We start from the raw sequence: 17,297 nt of genomic DNA, 5'->3' as shown, positions 1-17,297 counted from the left end.
GTTCATTCTGGTGCCTGTTCCTTGAGTTTCCTGTTCATAACGTTTGGTGTTCAATCTACATCAGGGGTTTATGTTCATAACGAAGCTTTCCCATAACCATCGTTTGGAGTGTCATCATTGTCTGGAGGGAAAAACGTCTTCTTTGTTCTGTGACTTAATTTATTCTGGTGAATCCCCTTGGTATTACAGTTACATTCTCGAAGGGCAAAAAGAAGCAAGACGAAGTAGTAATGCGTTGAATACAAAATATCTTGAGATTTCATTGAGTGGAAAATCCTTCAGATTTTGTAATCCAATACTCAGAATTTTAATCCCCACTTGACTTGAAAATTGAGGTGTCTTCCTCCGTCTCTCCCCGGCCCTTTGTACAGTTCCAGTTGGAAGGCTTCTGTGGGTTGCGGCAAATCTAAAGAAGTGACTTGGATTGCTTGCCGTTTGAAGATTGTGACGGTTCCTAATGCTTTCGCTATCCAGTTGTATGACCGTATCTTCCTTGGTATCCCAGAAAACTTGCAATCAGGATCAGTTGGGGAAGCCGGCGAACGTTGCCTCACCAGTGGAAGTCCATTCAGCGGGTGAAGTCTTTATTAGTTCAACATTATCAGTTCGTTTACTTAATTCTTGTGCTGCTGAGAGGAAGCTGAAGTTAGGGCATGGTATCCATGCTGGTGTTTTGAAGTCTGGCCTTGCTTCGAATGTTTTCGTGGCTAATTCTCTTGTGGATTTCTACTCGAAATGTGGGTTACTGGGAGATGCTTTTAAGGTGTTCGACACTATGCTTGTTAGAACAGTTGTGTCATATACTTCTATGATGTCAGGATGTTGTCAAAATGGATTTGCTGATATAGCTGTTTCAATTTTCCAGCAGATGTTATTGGAATGTATAGAATTCAATGAGTTCACCTTTGCAGTTCTGCTCCAGGCTTGTGGGCAATCTCACAACTTAAAACTGGCAGAAACGATTCATGGCCGTCTCATTGTTAATGAGTGGATAAAGCATCAGTTTTTGCAGTACTCTATGGTGAATGCATACTCTAAATGTGGGGCTTCGTTGCCTGCTGAGAAGCTGATGGAGAAGTCATGTTGTAGAGATGTGGTTTCTTGGACAATGGCAATATCTGGTTGTGTTCTCAACGGATTGTCTGAGAGAGCCCTCATTTTGTTTTCTAAAATGCTAGCAGATGAGGTTGCACCCAACAGAGTAACATTTCTGAGTCTTATTCAAGCTTGTTCTTTGCTGAACAGATGGTTGATCTCTACGTGTATCCATGGTTTTGCTATAAAATCACAACTTTACATGGACGCTCTTGTGACAAATTCTCTTATACAAATGTATGCTAGCAATGGGTATCATGAAGAAAGTATTAAGATTTTCCGGGAGTTCTTTTTCAGGGGTCACGGTCATTATCTTAGACCAGAGACAATGGCTATACTTCTTCAAGGGTGTGGGCATTCAAACTGTTTAAAACATGGTAAAGAAGCACATGGCCACTTGATCAGACACAGTTTTTTGCCCTGCATCGTGGTGGAGAATTCCCTCATGGACATGTATGCTGAAAATGGGCGAGCTGATTTGGCGTCTCGGATATTCTTGGAGATGAATGAGAAGGATATAGTTTCTTGGAATACTATGATCTCATGCTTTGTGAAAAATGGAAGACCCTTAGAAGCATTGATGCTGGTTGGTGAAGTTCACAGAAAAGGGGACGACGCAATTGTCCCTGATTTCATCACTGTTTTGACAGCACTCCAAGCTTGCTCTGCGTTAGCATCATTGGATCTGGGCGAGGTCATCCATGGTTACATTTTTAGGTCTGGCTTTATGAATGATATTTTCATTGGGAATTCCCTTATAAATATGTATGGAAAATCAGGCAGGATAGAATTTGCACAGAGGGTGTTTCAAGAGATGCCTGCAAAAGACACAGGTTCTTGGAATGCAATGATAGCAGCATATGGGATCAATGGAGATGGGATTTCTGCCCTTGAAACTCTTGGAAGAATGATAAATTCGGATACCCAACCAAATGCAGTGACGTTCGTCAATGTTCTATCAGGCTGTAGTCATTCAGGATTGGTAGAGGAAGCCTATGAATGCTTCAACAATATGGGTGAAAAATATAGAGTTGAGCCTAGTATGGAACATTATGCATGTATGGTTGACCTTCTTGGGAGACAGGGTCGACTTGATGAGGCAGAAGATTTTATAAAGAAGATGCCTTTCAGGCCTGGCCAAGCTGTCTGGGGAGCTTTACTTGGTTCTTGTGGATTATCAAGCAATGTCGACGCTGCTGAAAAAGCCGCAAGCAACCTCTCCATTTTGGATCCAGACGGAAAGGTGTGGAGGGTGACAATGTCGAATGTTTACGCAAGAGTCAATAGATGGGAGGATGCCGCGAAGTTGAGAACAGAAATGAAGCGTGTTATGGGTCTGAAGAAGGATGCAGGATGGAGCAGTGTGGAAGTTAGAGGGGAGAGCTATACATTCATTGCAGGTGATACAACGCATCCTGAGAGTGAGAAGATCTATAGGGTGCTAAGAGGGATCAGGGAACACATTCAGACCTTCATTTGAACTCCTGAAATCCTAGCCTCACACCATTGAGTGACATTTAGATTTGAATTCAGATATGATTTGGAAACTTCTTTCTAAAAGTCCCTTCGTTTTGGCTCTTTCAGTGTTTCTCACAGAATGCTTCAGACAAAATTGCCTACTGCTAAAAAGTCTACTTTTACACTATTGAAATAGTGACAGTCGATCAAGTTGAAGGTAAACAAAGCTTGGCAATAATCAACCATGTTGGTATTGCCCTGACATTGAGGACTCCTCGGAGCGACTCTGGAATTTGCATTACTAAATTGTACATTTGCTGCCGTTTTACTTAACACACGATTGGAGTTTAATCTGGATTGTTGTTCAACATGCCTGAATGCATCCTTGAGTGCCCTTGTGTTTACAAGAGTCCAGAAAGCGTTCGCAGATTGGAATTTCCGTTTTTTTTTTTTGTGGAGATTTACACTACTATTTCTCAGAAAGCACCTGGAACAGCCTCTATGCACGGATAAACCAAGAAGAGTCTTCAAGGCATATGACAAAAATACAAAGCAACCAATGTACCGAAATAATTGAATCAGCATTCATCAGAACTTCTGAGCTAATAGTGATAAAAGTTGGCTCCAAAAACTTAAAATCAACAAAATTTCACCGTCATTTTGACAAAATAATCCGTCAGGAAAAAAGCTCGCATGGCTAATACAGACTAACCACCACTATAAGATTTAACTTGCCTAGACAGCCAAAATTAAGACATGCACAGAATAGTATCTGCTCCTCAAGGCATACTTGAACTGGCGGGACCTGCACCAAAGCCACCACCTCCACGGCCAAATCCAGGTCTTCCACCCTGTAAACCCAAATATAACTATTAGTATCTTCATGAAAGGATCACCAAAGTTAAGCATGCAAATAATTGAAAATAAACTGTGGGACAGCATTGTTTTAACCATCATTGGTTTTCAGTGAAGCCAAAATTTAAAGAATTTTTATCTTTGTAAACATTAGATAAGAATAAACACATCTAGAAGCATAAGAGGAAGCCTCAAAAGACAAAAGGAATATTTGATTGCTCCCCCGAGGGTCATGGACAGTAAAGATTCTACTTCGAATGCAGCTCGTGTTGAGTCAAACACTAACCCCCCAAAGAATACTTAGGTCAAGTGATGAGCTCAGGATCCCGATGAGCTCTATGATTCAAGAACTCAGGATTTCTGATGGAGTCAGTTAATCAAAGGATGAGCTCGGAAGTTTCTGATGAGCTCCATAGGTTGAAAGATGAGCTGAAAGTTTTTGATGAACTCTTCCAACCGAAGGATGAACTCAGCACTCAAATGATTCCTCTTGACTGGAAATGAGCTCAAATGATTCCTCTCAACTGGAGATGAGCCCAAATGATTCCTCTTCACAGGAGAATACTCGGTAATTATAATTTGATTAGACCTAGAACCTGGTATGTAGATCTATGCTTTCAATACTTTTCAATTAAAATTATCAAAATGTAGTCTACACATTCAAGTCCCTAGGTTGGCTTGTTTTACTGACCCTTGTCCAGCATCATAGTCACCTTCTGCCTTGTTAACTACGGTTCCGAGGATAGCTGTCAAGGCGTTACCTAGGAACCTTAATATCCAGCCCTCTTTCCCACCCCCAATGTCTTTAGTTGCCTATATCATGAATTATGTTTCAAAACTTTCACAATTGAATCCTGTTTGATTCAAAACCCAAAAGTTGCAACCCAGAAATGACAATCTTAATGTAGAGTCTTTTTAATATAGTGAGACATGATTCATAGCCTTAAGGCCACAACACAACCATTTTACTAGAAGTGCACAATTCTTTCTACATTTAGTCTTATTCAACTGACTGTAGTTCAGTAACTTAACTCTGTTAAAATATTTCACAAAGATATTGAGATAGGAAAATTTTCAAGTTTTGGTATAGAAATTATTATAGCTGGGTAATAAGAACTCCTTACTAAAAAGACGGCTGCTTATACAAGCATGAACACAACTCCAAACGCAAAATTAACACATAAGAAACAAAGTGGCTAAAAATACATGATAACTATTAGCAAAAGATGATCATAATGGCCTTAATATGCAGTTTTGAACAAATAATGGAATCCACATTCCACAGATTGGTTGCAAAAAGGATCTTATTAGTTTAGCTATTGTTTAAAACACAAACGTCAGAAGGCAGAAACCAACCAAAGGTATCATGTATATAAACAAATCAGGTAAAACCTTAAAACAATCAAGTCACGAAGTATGTCAAAAGGCACCAATATAATATACTGCTCCAGATCAATAACAAATTTATCGCACATGTATGAACATACTTTCAGGTGAAAAGAATAAAAATCATAGTTCTTAAGTATAAAACCTAGACCACGCAAACAAGAAGAAAAAATATAACTCAAAAGTGTGCAAGTGATTAAGCGAACAAAGATTTACCCTGAATGCTGGCTGGTATTCAGCAGGAGCTCCACCCTTGTCACCGAATTCTCCTGGAGGTCCACGAGGCCCCGCTCGGTAACCATCACGGTCACCGAATCTGGGCCTGTCTCCTTCAAAGCGAGGAGGGCCGCTACAATCACAAGATAGAAGCATTACAGATTAGGTTTTTTTTTTTTTAAATTTCTTCATCCCTTTGGTTCGACGGCAGCAAAATGAAAAGAACCAACGATCAATAAGCAGATAACTGATTACCGTGGACGATCACCAGGGGGGCCACCCATCGGCCTTCCAGGAGCCTTAACAGACTTCTTCAAAGTAGCAGGGACGATCTCAGATGGGAGATTGAGGTATGTTCGGAGAAATTCGATACCATCGTTGGTGAGGTACCAATAGTAGTGCATCCAAGCAAAGGTCTCACGGACATACTCTTTTGATTTAAAACTCTGCATCAACTTGATAACCTGCAGATTTGGAACATCGATATCGGGATGCTTCGCCAGATTGTAGTCTTTCTTTGCAAAGCAAACCCCCTCTGCAGATCAACAAAGAATTCAAGATCAGAAGCGTATCATCAAAGAGTAATTGAAGAAATCAGATAGGAAAAAAAAAGTAACCTTGGAAGAGGTACTTGGAGATCTCTCTGCGATTCTTCTCTGGGATGATCTGCAAGAAAAGAATAATCAGTGAGATAACAAAACATTAAAGCAGCTATAGATGAAGCATCAGAAAGAGAAATCACCATGGTTGCAACCACGGAAGCAAGCCTTTCTTTTCCCTTCTGATATCGCGCTCCGCTCTCTGGTTTAAGAGACCTGAGTGTAACCCTAGAAGTTTATACAGAGGCTTTCTGAAACCCTAGAAATTTTCTTTATAAATATTTTCATGTGGGCCGTGTGTTCCGTTCTTTCTGCGGTAGAAACCAGGGCTATTTGTTTAAGCTAAGAGTGGATTGTGGACTGTGGGCCGTGGCAATTGGGTGCTCTGTTTGGGCCTTTGTGTAACTTGCGGCCCATCTAGGATTAATTCAGCCCATTTGTTTGGTTGTAAGTTGGACCCATAAGTTAGGTTTTTTTTTTTCTTTTTTCCCTAAGGGCCTGTTTGGTTACATAAATCTAGAGATTTCAAATCTTTGGATTCATGAATCTGAGAATTATACCCGTTTGGTTGTAAAAATCTCTAGATTCATGAATTCTATAGATTCACCTTTTTACACTAAAAACGTGAATCTATAGATTTATGGGTAAGGGGTGAAATCCAGAGATTTCAAAAAAGCTATACATTTGCACATTCACAAAAATCAACGTCGATCAAATATTTTTTTAGGATGAATCCACAGATTTCATTCCACAACCAAACACTTAATTTTATAAATTATGATTCCATAGATTTGAAGTCTATAGATTTGAAATCTCTAGATATTTGAAATCTTTAGACTCATGTAACCAAACAGGCCCTAAGAGAATGACCGAGAAAACAGAACCAAACCAAATCAAACTAAAACACCACTTTTTAGAAAATCCCCTCTCTGAGGATGTGACCCTCTCTTCCATTTAGCCCCTTCTTAGACAGCCAATAGGTAGTCATGTTATTTTTATACCTTACATAACCAAATCTGACATGACTTCTAGAAGCATATAGGCTATGAATTTCAACAATTAATCTTCCCATCGATCTTTGCTCGTTAACTCCTAGGTCTAGTAATCTAATGGCCTTCAGCAAATCTGATTATATTTGGAGTGGCTATGCTCCCATATCCAACACTACATGCACCCCTTCTTTGATTGCATGCATTTCTGTTTCTATTACATGCCACAGAGGAATCTTGATAGCAAATCCTCCTATAAACATGCCTACTTGATCATGAATTACCCCAGCTAATTGAGCGTAATGCTTCTTCACATTCATAGCAGCATCCATGATTCACTTAAACCATCCTATTCTAGGGCATGTTCACCATAAAACTTCCAACTGCTTTAACCATCCTATTCTAGGGCATGTTTGCCAAACTTCCTTAATGGGTCAATAAAATTCCTTGATAATGAGCACACCATTTGCTGGTATGGAGAAATCTACTTCATTTTTTTTTCTCTTATACATTTTGAGATCTTGGCATATAATTTTGTGTCCGCTTTTTCCATAAGAAGTGCTTTACTTGAAAAGGCGCAAGAAAGATACTTATATTCTTTTTGTATCAAAACAAATCCTCTTGTTTCATTCATTCTTAGTTTGAAACCTTAAACGTTGTGTTTCCAACCTGAACTTTTTCCATGTTTTTCTTCTTCTTCTTCTTCTTTTTTCTTTTTCTTGTGTAGCTGAATTAGTTTCTTCTTTATCTTTTGTCTCATATTTCATGCTACTTGGGTAAAGAAGGAAAAGAAAAGAAACCTAGAGGATCTGAGTGCTAGCTTTTACCTTTTGTCTCATCTATTTATGCTTATGTTGGTCATTAACAATGATTAACATGTTTAAATTGGTCTTTCCAATGATTCTTAGGTAAACTTCATCTTGGTCATCTGAATGCGTTAATCTATTAATTTTTCTAATCACAAAGTTTTTATTTGAAATTATTCTTCTATTACTCTAAATTTATATATAAAAAAGAGTTTCTAACAGGATTTTCAAGTTAACAAAATAGAATGATTCTTCATGCCAAACAACAACAACAACAAAAAAAAAAAAAAGGAAAAAGAAAAACAGAATTGGAATGATTCTCACTCTCATGTAGTGGGGAGTCACTTACCGAAAAAAAGAAAAAATGTAATGGGGAGTTTTTTTTATGAGAAAGAAAATAAAAGCTTCACTTAAAAATAGTTACATGATTTTACCAAAAAAGAAAAAGAAAAAAGAAATAGTTACATGATAGAGTTTGTGGTTTCAAGCTTTTTTTTTTTTTTTTGGCAAAAAAATTGTGGTTCCAACCAAGGTCCGACATGTCGATGTGTATCCCCGTGTCGGTACCTGGCGATACCACCGACATGGCGACATAGGTCGACATGTCGGGTGACTTACCTTTCCCTTTCGACGCTGCAATCGACAGGGACGATCGCTGCAATCGACGGGACGAAGCTCTTTTCCAGCTCTGAGTTTCCCCCACACGAGATTCTTTGGAATGATTAAGGTGGAGCAGGGTAAACTGATGATCATCAATCAAACTTTGCCATTCTTTAGATACACTCCTGAATCGAAGTAAAGACTTCACGGCTAACCTTGAGAGGATGTCCTTCAGTAGATCCAATGGGAGATTAGTTGACATCGATACTATCTTTTTCCTCCTTCCTCCGTGTTCTTGTTAGAGTGAAGAGAACGGGTACCTATAAACTGCAGGTTGAGGGTTTACTTGAGGGTTACTTAAAGGAAATGATCGTAAATCTGTAGGTTGACATGGTTAAAATCTGGAACAGAATTGGGATCTGATGGAATAAAGAAAACGCAAGCAGAGATAGTAGGAGAAAGAGATATTGAAGAAAAAGTTGCAGGGAACAGCAGAGGTGAAATTTTATGTCGTTAGAGTCGGAGAAGATGAAGAGCCGGCAGCTACGGTTCGATTTTGGGCGATATTTTGTCGATTTGAACAATTTTCCGGCAACTTTATCGACTTTCCGACGACTTTTGACTATTTTCCGGCGACTTTCTGTAGGTGTCGTATCGAAGCTCTGGATCTGTGTCGCCCTTCAGCGACATGCCGACTTATCGCCGAAATGTCGCGATAAGTCAGCGACATAATGTACCATGGTTCCAACCTTATATTAGAGCTATTAGCTATTTTCTTAATTAAATTAATATAAATTTCCGGAAGAATGGGACAATTAAGCATAGAATATTTAGACCACAACTAATAGACTATTAATATTAGTAATCCGCAAAGCCTAGCTAGTGGTGGGAGTTGTTATTCACTCTTTTGAATTGTCTAAAATATTTTGAGCACTAACCAAATTTTTTTTTTTTTTTTTTGAGTAATTATTTGACTGGATTCAAGAAAGCCAATCCCAATTCTAACCGAAGATGACTGGTCGATTCCCATTCCTGAAGACTTGGCTTTTTCGACAAGTCTTCTGATTTCCCAATCATTCTTTTTCTTTCATTTTGGAAATTATCTGAAGATCTAACGTGTCCTTCCTAAAGAATCATTTTCAGATCTTCAAGTTGGAAATTGTTGTTGGCTTGCCCAATGGCGTATGCCACAGATGGCCCATTTCCTTCAAGCTTTAAGGAAATCACCTCGTTGCTTCATTAGCACAGAGAAATGTGAGTGGAAAGCATAGGAGATGGATCACGCCTAACCAATAGGAAAAGAAGTTAGTGAATCATCTTCAATGGCGGCTCACCTCAACTTTACATGCATTCATCAGTATATATAAAGCCTAGATCAGTTCTCAAGCTTGGTGCTCTGAAACTGAAATTGAAACTGAAACAGTGACTCCAATCTCCATGGACATGCCTAACAACAACTGAGGTTAAATGGCTAGCAAGAAATGGTTACTGAGGTTAAATGGCTCTCGCCGTTGGAGAGAACAAAGCAGGCATAGAAGTAGTGGATTTGGTTGGAAGTACAATGCCATGTTTGGGTTTGCTCTCACAATCATATTAACTTTCATTGACATCAAATACCAAGGTAAAGCAGGTGAGCTTTTTGGGAGTCATGGTGTGGCTGTTTTCCTTTCATTATCTGCCATGCTTGTGGCTGTCTCTGCTTCCATGGCACTGAAATTCCTGCATGGTCTCCTTCCACGTTGGGCACGGCTTATCTTGTCTCGTCTCAGTGTCTTCTGTGCATTCCTGACCTTATTCATGCTTGGCTCAGTTCTCGTATTCGAGAAGACTGAATTGGCTGGGTTGGTCTTTTGCGTTTTCCCCATGTTAGTCTTGTTCCCTAATCGGTTCAAGCAGGTTAGGGTTCTGGGTTGGTTTTGCTGGCTATGGATAACTGCTAAGCTGGCTTTCTTTTATAAGCTTATCTTTGGCAGAGATGAAGAGTCATCCAACAAGATCACTAGGTTACCTTCCTGAGGTGCTTGCCTAAAAGATTAAAATCATGAAGACCAAAGAAGAAAAGAGAACCAATCAATTAGCGGTTATGGCAAGAATCCTCTCCTTGTAAGTCAAAGACATAATTTGAATCTCTTACAGCGCGTGTTACTGTACCATATGGTAGTAATAGTAATCAGGATTTAATAACATAGATTTCTTCATTGAATCAAGAACAGGTTAGGTCTTCCTTGTGACTTGAATAGATGCAAGACTGAATCATTATCTACATCTAAGGAATTGCCATATATAATAATCCAATTCCATATCTGGGTAATGTAAATGTTGGTATAATATTGTGATCTTCTATGCTCATATCATGGTTGGAAAATATGAAGGTAAATTTGTTAATTAGTAATAGTTTTTTGGGAAGGTGGTAGCTAAACAAACGTGTGAATATGTTAGTTAAATGGTTTCAAATATCTACCATCAGATCTATTAATTAAATTTGAATCGTACAATAAAATTCTTATTTTTCCTCATTATTTATGGGTTAGTTAAGTTAACTTTCTATCATCCTGGTTAAATTTTCAAAAAGAAATGAAGAAAAACAACCATGGTGGTTAGAGTAACGTAAATCTCTTTTTTCTTCCTCTGTTCCTTCTCTATTTCTTCCTCTGTTCCTTATAACATATAAGAGTAAAACAAATCTCCTAATTGACCGTATAAACATCTAATATGTATATACAAAATAACGAAATCACAAATTTCAAACTAGAAAGCTCTAGATCAGAATTTCTTCACATGAGATATTTTTTACCACACATTCCCTCACCATAAAAAACTAGAAATGGAAAATGAAAAGTGAGAGAATAGATAAATACCTAAAGAATTCTCTTGAGAATAATGGGATTCGCGACAATGGAGAGATAATTTAGCAGAGATAGTTGAGAAAATCACAAGCAAGAAAGCAATGTGAGAAACATTGAAATGGTTTGTGAGTGAGATAAGAGAAAATGAGGTACATGTGAAGCGAGATTTCTTTTTCACCTTTTTGAGACAACAACAAAAAACTACTGGAATCATAAGGTTTTTAGTGATGAACTCCTAGCTTGATTAATGCAGGTGAAAGGATTTTAATGAAGCCGATAGAGAAAGAACAAAGGAAGAAGAAAGAGACGTTACCGCCCACGAGAATCTACAACCAATGATATTAGGTTAAACCTAACTAACCCATAAATAATGAGAGGAAAAATAAGTATTTTATTAGACGATTCAGATTTAGTTTAACAAATCTGATGGTGAATATTTATGGCCGTTCATCTAACATATTCACACATCTATTCAACTACACTTTAGCCTAGTTTTTACAACCCTTCGAGAAAAAGTGCCAAAAATACCTTTTCTTGTAGTGAAATGTGACCTACCTGTATATATTATAGTTGGAAATTTGGTATTTCGAGTGGACTAACCTTTTCAAAAACTTGGTGGCTTGGTCAAACCTAGCTTGTCAAGTTGAGACATTTTTTCTAGAAAAATTTCTTATATTACAATAAATACTAATAATAAACCAAGTAAAGAAATTGAAATCACTCCCTTCCAATTTTTACCCATTAACTCCTTAAATAAGGTTTTTACGGAAAAATATCAATAACCTTCCATCTAACGCTAATTATCTTCTTTTTGCTTCTGAACTCTAAAGGGTTTGAATCAATTTTGGTGTTTCTCTTTACCGAGTACAATGAGACTAATCATGATTCTCTTGTTTTCTCTCTTGATATCCAATTAAATGATGAAATTTGAAGTGTAATTAGAGATGACGATATTTCAAAAGTAAAATGCACTCGCTCCATAGGTCTAGTGATTAATATTAAGTCAAAATAATTACACCAGTTAAAGGGAACTGAAGGGGGAAGCTGAATGACCCAAATTAGTAATTTCCCTTGAAGTAAAATCAAAATCACCAAGATTGAGTCTAAGCATTTGCTGGGCGTGACGAGTCCATCGGATTCATGACTAGGTTTTACAATTTTTTGACCTAACTAGGATGACTTATCTCAATCAAAACTTAGTCTTCTATAATGACAAATATATGTAAAAAAATAATCATACATACACTTTCATGAAGAGTCCTGATTAGCTCCTCATATGAAGAGTAATATTACTTGTTCTCTCCCTATGATCCACTATGAGACGCGCGTCTCTAATGCTGAACATTTCATGATAAAAAAAAATTCCATTATTTAATTATTTTCAATAAAATAAACATACTTTTAACTCTTTCATAGCTAAAAAAGCAAAGTAAATAAAAACAATTAATTTACTTGTCTTACTGCCTCCTCCACTTTGGGAACCCAATATAAAAATAAATAAATAAAAAAAAAACAAAACAATGAGATAAGCCAAAATTTTCTTTCTGCATTTATAGCATCCAAGTATATTCCTCTTACATGTGGTATTCATTCTTTACGGACAAAATAATCAACCCTATATACATATCTCTTTGCCCAAAACAGAAAGTTGATATAACCAAGCAACCCAAGGACTGTCAGCAACCAATAGAAACTGTCAAGATGATTACGATTTAAATTATTTCCCCCTAACCAGCCAATCTCTCCTTCATCACTCCCATGTTTTGTAACTCTGTTAACTACCTCCACAAGAATAGATCCAAACCAAGATGTCAAACCCAGCATGCACCAAAATATTCCTGTTCCTATTGATTTCATTCCCCTTGAAGCCTCACTGTTGAAGAACTCAAGTAAACCAACAAATGTGATTGCATCATTGATACCCAGAGACAAGAACTGCAATGTGAGCCACATTACAGACATGGGCACTGGTTCTCCTGAGTCAAGTAGCCCATGATCTCTTGCAATACTCTTCCTCTTCTTCTCTATAACTGCAGCAATACAAGTTCCCAGTATTGCTGTTATGAACCCAGCACCTATCCTTTGCAAATGAGTGATGCCAGTTCGATATCCGGTTATCTTTCTAGCATATGGCACGAAGAATCTGTCATAAATAACTAGGAGTATCATCTGCATTGTTATTGGGATTATCATGAGAGATGCTGGTGATATATTGATCTTCCCTAATCCATTGTCCATTGTACTACCCTGTTGAACAGTGAATGATAGAATCAGAGGCTGAGGAATGTACGCGATTACAGAGCTAACAAATATTGGTAGCATTCGGAGCACAATTTTCAGCTCCTCCACATGGGTCACCGTCGAAATCGACCATTTTCCACTTCTGCCATTGAAGATTGAAGCTTTATCCAGGAACCTGAGAAAAGGAAAGAAATAAAAATTTTGAATTCAATACATTAACCCAACAATCATTTTTCCAATATGCAATTGAGCACAATGGAAACATGTGAGCTAAGGTGCAATCTTGATTTTAGAATGCCTGTCAGCATTTTATCAAACAACTCGTAGGCAGCAGACTAAAGAAGCAAGCAAATGGCTTTGGGCTCCAACTCACACATCAATAACAATGAGGACTTACTTAAAACCCTTTGTGTGTGGTAATACGTCTCCATCTTCCATATCTTCACTAGTTTGATCTTGATATAATTCATCCACATTTTCAGGTAAGGAAAGCTTTCTCTTTTTGAACGCAACTACTATAACCTGGGAAAGAATGAGCAGAAAGGATACATTATACATATACAAACTTGGTCATGCAAAGAGAGATCATTATTATTGAAGTTGATGTTCGATTCATACAAACCTGCAACATCCGAGTGAGAGGGCTACCTCTTGGAATCTGATGTCTGTAAAATTTAAACCCAGAAGCAAGCACTATGATCCCAAGCATTAGAATAACTGCACACAAAATTAAGCCCAAGTCCCATCCTCTGTCGTTCTCCAACCATACTATGAGAAATAGACCAATTACTGATCCAAATGAGATGCCAAAAGCGTACCAGTTGAAGAAGCTAGACTTGCGCTGAAGCTCAGTTTCATTGTCATCATCAAATTGATCTCCCCCAAAGGATGGAAGGTTAGCTCTCAGAAAACCTTCGCCCAAGGTCACACTATACAGGCCTATGTAAAGTAAAGCTGCATTGTAGCCATGGACTTGTTTACAGTTGTTTGATTCCTTGGATATGTCACACTTTGGTGGTTCCAACGACGGCAGATGAGCTTGCAGTGCTAGCAAACCATACCCCTGCAGTCCAGAGACAAGAGGCTATGAACACATTTTTTTTGGGGTCAGAGAAGAGGTTATATGCTTCATTGGAGTGGGGTCCGGATCCTCTCCACCCAGCCTGCCCATATAGTCATACATACACACACGTGTGGGTCCTACCCTGCCCTGCCTTGACACCAAAAAAAAAAAAAGAGGATCCATAAGCTCATGCATGTGAGGGTTTTACACTGATGTGAGTGTAGGTGTACGTATGACAGTATGGGCAGACAAGGCGGAGAGGATCCAATTCAATGGGGAGTAGCTTGAGTCTGGATCCTCTACAGATGAAGATAGATGTTTGTGTTTCCCTCACATTTTTTTACCACATATTACTAGTAAGACTTACATCTGAGTGTGACAAAATGAATCAGAGGAGGGGCTCTAGTGCGTGTAGAGTTGTGAAGGGAATACAAAACCTCTACCTTGATGGGTAGAGGATCTGGACTCGAGTAGCTTAGCCTGTTTAGGAATTATGTTGTGCCATGTTAGTGTGGTAACTGTTGTCTGTCTCAGAACAGGTTGTGTTGTGAATATGACCCCTAAAGCCAAGTCAAGATCCTCTACTTTGACAGGTAGAGGTCTATGCTCTCCTCACACTTTTTCACCATGCAGAAGAGATCCACCTTTGATTTTTCTTATCAAAATTTAAAAATGAATTGTCTTCCTAATACATAGCGGAGATGTGTGAGGGAGCATAGAGTAAATGATCCTAACTTCCTAAAGCCACAACACGAGAGTGTTGTGGTCCATGAAAGTGGCTTACTTAGAAGGAGAGGGGTGTGCAATTAATCTCATGTTTGAACCTCACCTACACTTAAAAAATAGTTGTGGGACACTCAATTTGAACTTCTATATCATTTTTAGGATGGTGGGGTTGAAACTTGACAAACTTAACAGTAATTAAAGATTTTAAAACCGAGGGTTTTGCTTCTATTTGATTTTTTTTCTTACATTCCATGTTCCCAGCAGTACTGCTGAGGCAACTTCACAGGTTCTGTATCAATTCTTACCCTATACCTAGAAACTCAAGAATATTGAAGAGAGGGAGAGGGAGAGAGAGGACTTACCAAGATTTCCAAGGGAGCAAAGATTATCATGGCCTTAAATCTAGAAATATATGAGTCTGTGAGAAACCCTCCAAGCAAAGCAAAACCAGCAGAAGCTGCAAAGAAGTTATTTGTAGTGGTTGATGAGCTTGCAATATCCATATGCATTGTTCTGTGTAGGTAATTCACCAAGTTCATCAAGTTTGGCACGAAAGCTGCATTTGTCATAGTCACCATAACTGCAACAACCAAATTAATCACACAAAGAGATCAGCCATTGCCCTTCTCTCTTCTTCATCTCTCAAACTCTAAATTTTCATTTCATAAAGTAAAAATGAACATTACAAGCAATACAATGCATGATTCTAATACTACAAGAGATATAGAAATGGATCTTTCCCTACTTACAGTAAATGAACCAAACAGCTTTACATCCATCATGCTTCCCTTCCATGATTGAGTTTCCTTTCCAATTTATGAAACCCTGCACTGTCATGTTGCTGTGAAGTTCAGCTTGTCTTGTTGCAAGTTTCAATCTGGAAACAGTGAATGAGTTAAATAAGGAGAGAGAAGGGGTCCACAGAATATTAAAACCCAGACGAGCAACTTGGAAAGAATTTATTTAGTCATTATACATGAAGTTTTTCAATATAAAAATTTTCCCCCGGGTTCTCAGCATTCAAACAGGGGTAAGAGAAGAACACAAGTGGCCAGTCACGTGGCCACTGTATCAGTCAAGGCCAAAGAGAGGACCTTAATTAGGGGCATCGATGAAGGAATTTTGATATTTTATGAGGGCAGGGCAGTCATTTTAAGAGTTTAATTGTGTAATGACAAATTTAGACATGATAAAGGCTATACTTTTGTCTCCTTCATAATAATGTTTGATGATTGTGATGGGCTATCTAACATTTGCAAGTTGCAAGCGGGCAACTGAGGAAACCAGACCGGGCCGGACTGGTCTAATCAAGTAATTATCACTAAATTAGACCTTCCGTGCCGGGATTCAAATCGTTACTGGGCTGCAATCTAGCAGCTAGTATGAGTGCCATGTGTCTTTTATTAATTTCTAACCCTTGGATTATGATATTTTTAAACCGGTCTAATTATTTTGGTTTATCAATCAAACCAAATAATGAATAATTCAAAGAATAAAAATAGACAAAGAACGAACACGTGGCTTTAATTTGTAGCACATCCTTGTTGAGATTGATTACCTTTCTGGTGAAAATTAAAAATTAAAAATAGAGAAGCGAACCGAAAAGGGAAACCTTCGTGGCGTCCGGTTTGGAAACTGGTCCACCTTTTGCAATAAAAGGCTAGTTCATGGGCTCTTAATGATATTTAATTAATTTTTATTTTTTGGCCAGAAGATATTTAATTGGTAACCCTAAGACGGAATAGCCGGTGGGAACATTTTTATTGATTCCTTTTTTGTCAAAGACATGATTGGTTAATAAATTTGACTTTTGCATACATTCTAGCTGGTTCTTTAAAACTGCAAAATTAGTAATAATATTATTATTAACCGAAAAAATCCAATAATGCTGACGAAATGATTACATAATTTAAGGAGATGGTATTCAATGAGTTTGGATCTTCTAACTTGATGGATAGAGAGAATCTCAACTCATATTCAATTAGACTAAACATAAAAAATGTTAGCATTAAAGTTAGTCTTGAGCTTAGGCATATCTATATTTTCTAGAGCTCTACTAGGATATTGGCACTGTGCTGTGTACGATCGACATCTAAACAAGGGTCGGGGTTTTGATCTCGACTCCTCGTTTCGTACAAGTATTCAAAGTAACTTTTACAAAACATATGGTTGAGATTGAAATCTCGATCCAGGAAACATATCTATCTTTTTTGGAGCTCTACTTGGTATTGCGTATGATCAAAATCCAAACAAGGGTCAGAATTTTGATCTTGACCACTCGTTTCGCACAAGTATTTAAAGCAACTTTTGCAAAATGTCGACATCAAAATCTCGGTCTAGGAGGCATATCCATCTTTTTTGGAGCTATACTTGGGTACTACGCACCATGCTGCGTAGGATCGAGATCCGAATGAGGG

General features: G+C 38.0%; 3 protein-coding genes across 3 annotated transcripts; 1 reads left to right on the top strand and 2 right to left on the bottom strand.

The window, feature by feature from the left end:
- The first annotated feature begins 59 nt into the window (after window positions 1-59).
- LOC149013761 (pentatricopeptide repeat-containing protein At1g11290, chloroplastic-like) lies at window positions 60-2,693 on the top strand. The gene has a single exon (XM_089158310.1). The coding sequence runs from the start codon at window positions 458-460 to the stop codon at window positions 2,573-2,575; it is 2,118 nt and encodes a 705-aa protein (XP_089014436.1). The 5' UTR covers window positions 60-457; the 3' UTR covers window positions 2,576-2,693.
- A 276-nt stretch (window positions 2,694-2,969) lies between these two features.
- On the bottom strand, window positions 2,970-5,861 carry LOC149013760 (small ribosomal subunit protein eS10z-like). Its single transcript, XM_089158313.1, has 5 exons — window positions 5,753-5,861; window positions 5,628-5,676; window positions 5,266-5,545; window positions 5,011-5,143; window positions 2,970-3,404 (listed from the first exon to the last, which is right to left on the bottom strand). Exons 1-5 carry the CDS (start codon window positions 5,753-5,755, stop codon window positions 3,333-3,335), a joined length of 537 nt encoding a protein of 178 aa, XP_089014439.1. The 5' UTR covers window positions 5,756-5,861; the 3' UTR covers window positions 2,970-3,332.
- A 6,488-nt stretch (window positions 5,862-12,349) lies between these two features.
- Window positions 12,350-15,729, bottom strand: LOC149013759 (protein NRT1/ PTR FAMILY 4.5-like). The gene is made up of 5 exons (XM_089159225.1): window positions 15,630-15,729; window positions 15,243-15,460; window positions 13,714-14,154; window positions 13,489-13,613; window positions 12,350-13,266 (listed from the first exon to the last, which is right to left on the bottom strand). Exons 1-5 carry the CDS (start codon window positions 15,715-15,717, stop codon window positions 12,438-12,440), a joined length of 1,701 nt encoding a protein of 566 aa, XP_089015351.1. The 5' UTR covers window positions 15,718-15,729; the 3' UTR covers window positions 12,350-12,437.
- Window positions 15,730-17,297: the final 1,568 nt, after the last annotated feature.

This window comes from Hakea prostrata, chromosome 6 (assembly GCF_041222555.1).
Source record: "Hakea prostrata isolate BN-2017 chromosome 6, UWA_Hpros_2, whole genome shotgun sequence".
Lineage (NCBI taxonomy): Eukaryota > Viridiplantae > Streptophyta > Magnoliopsida > Proteales > Proteaceae > Hakea > Hakea prostrata.
The sequence above is the reverse complement of the archived record's forward strand: the minus strand, read 5'-3'. Positions and strand labels throughout refer to the sequence as shown.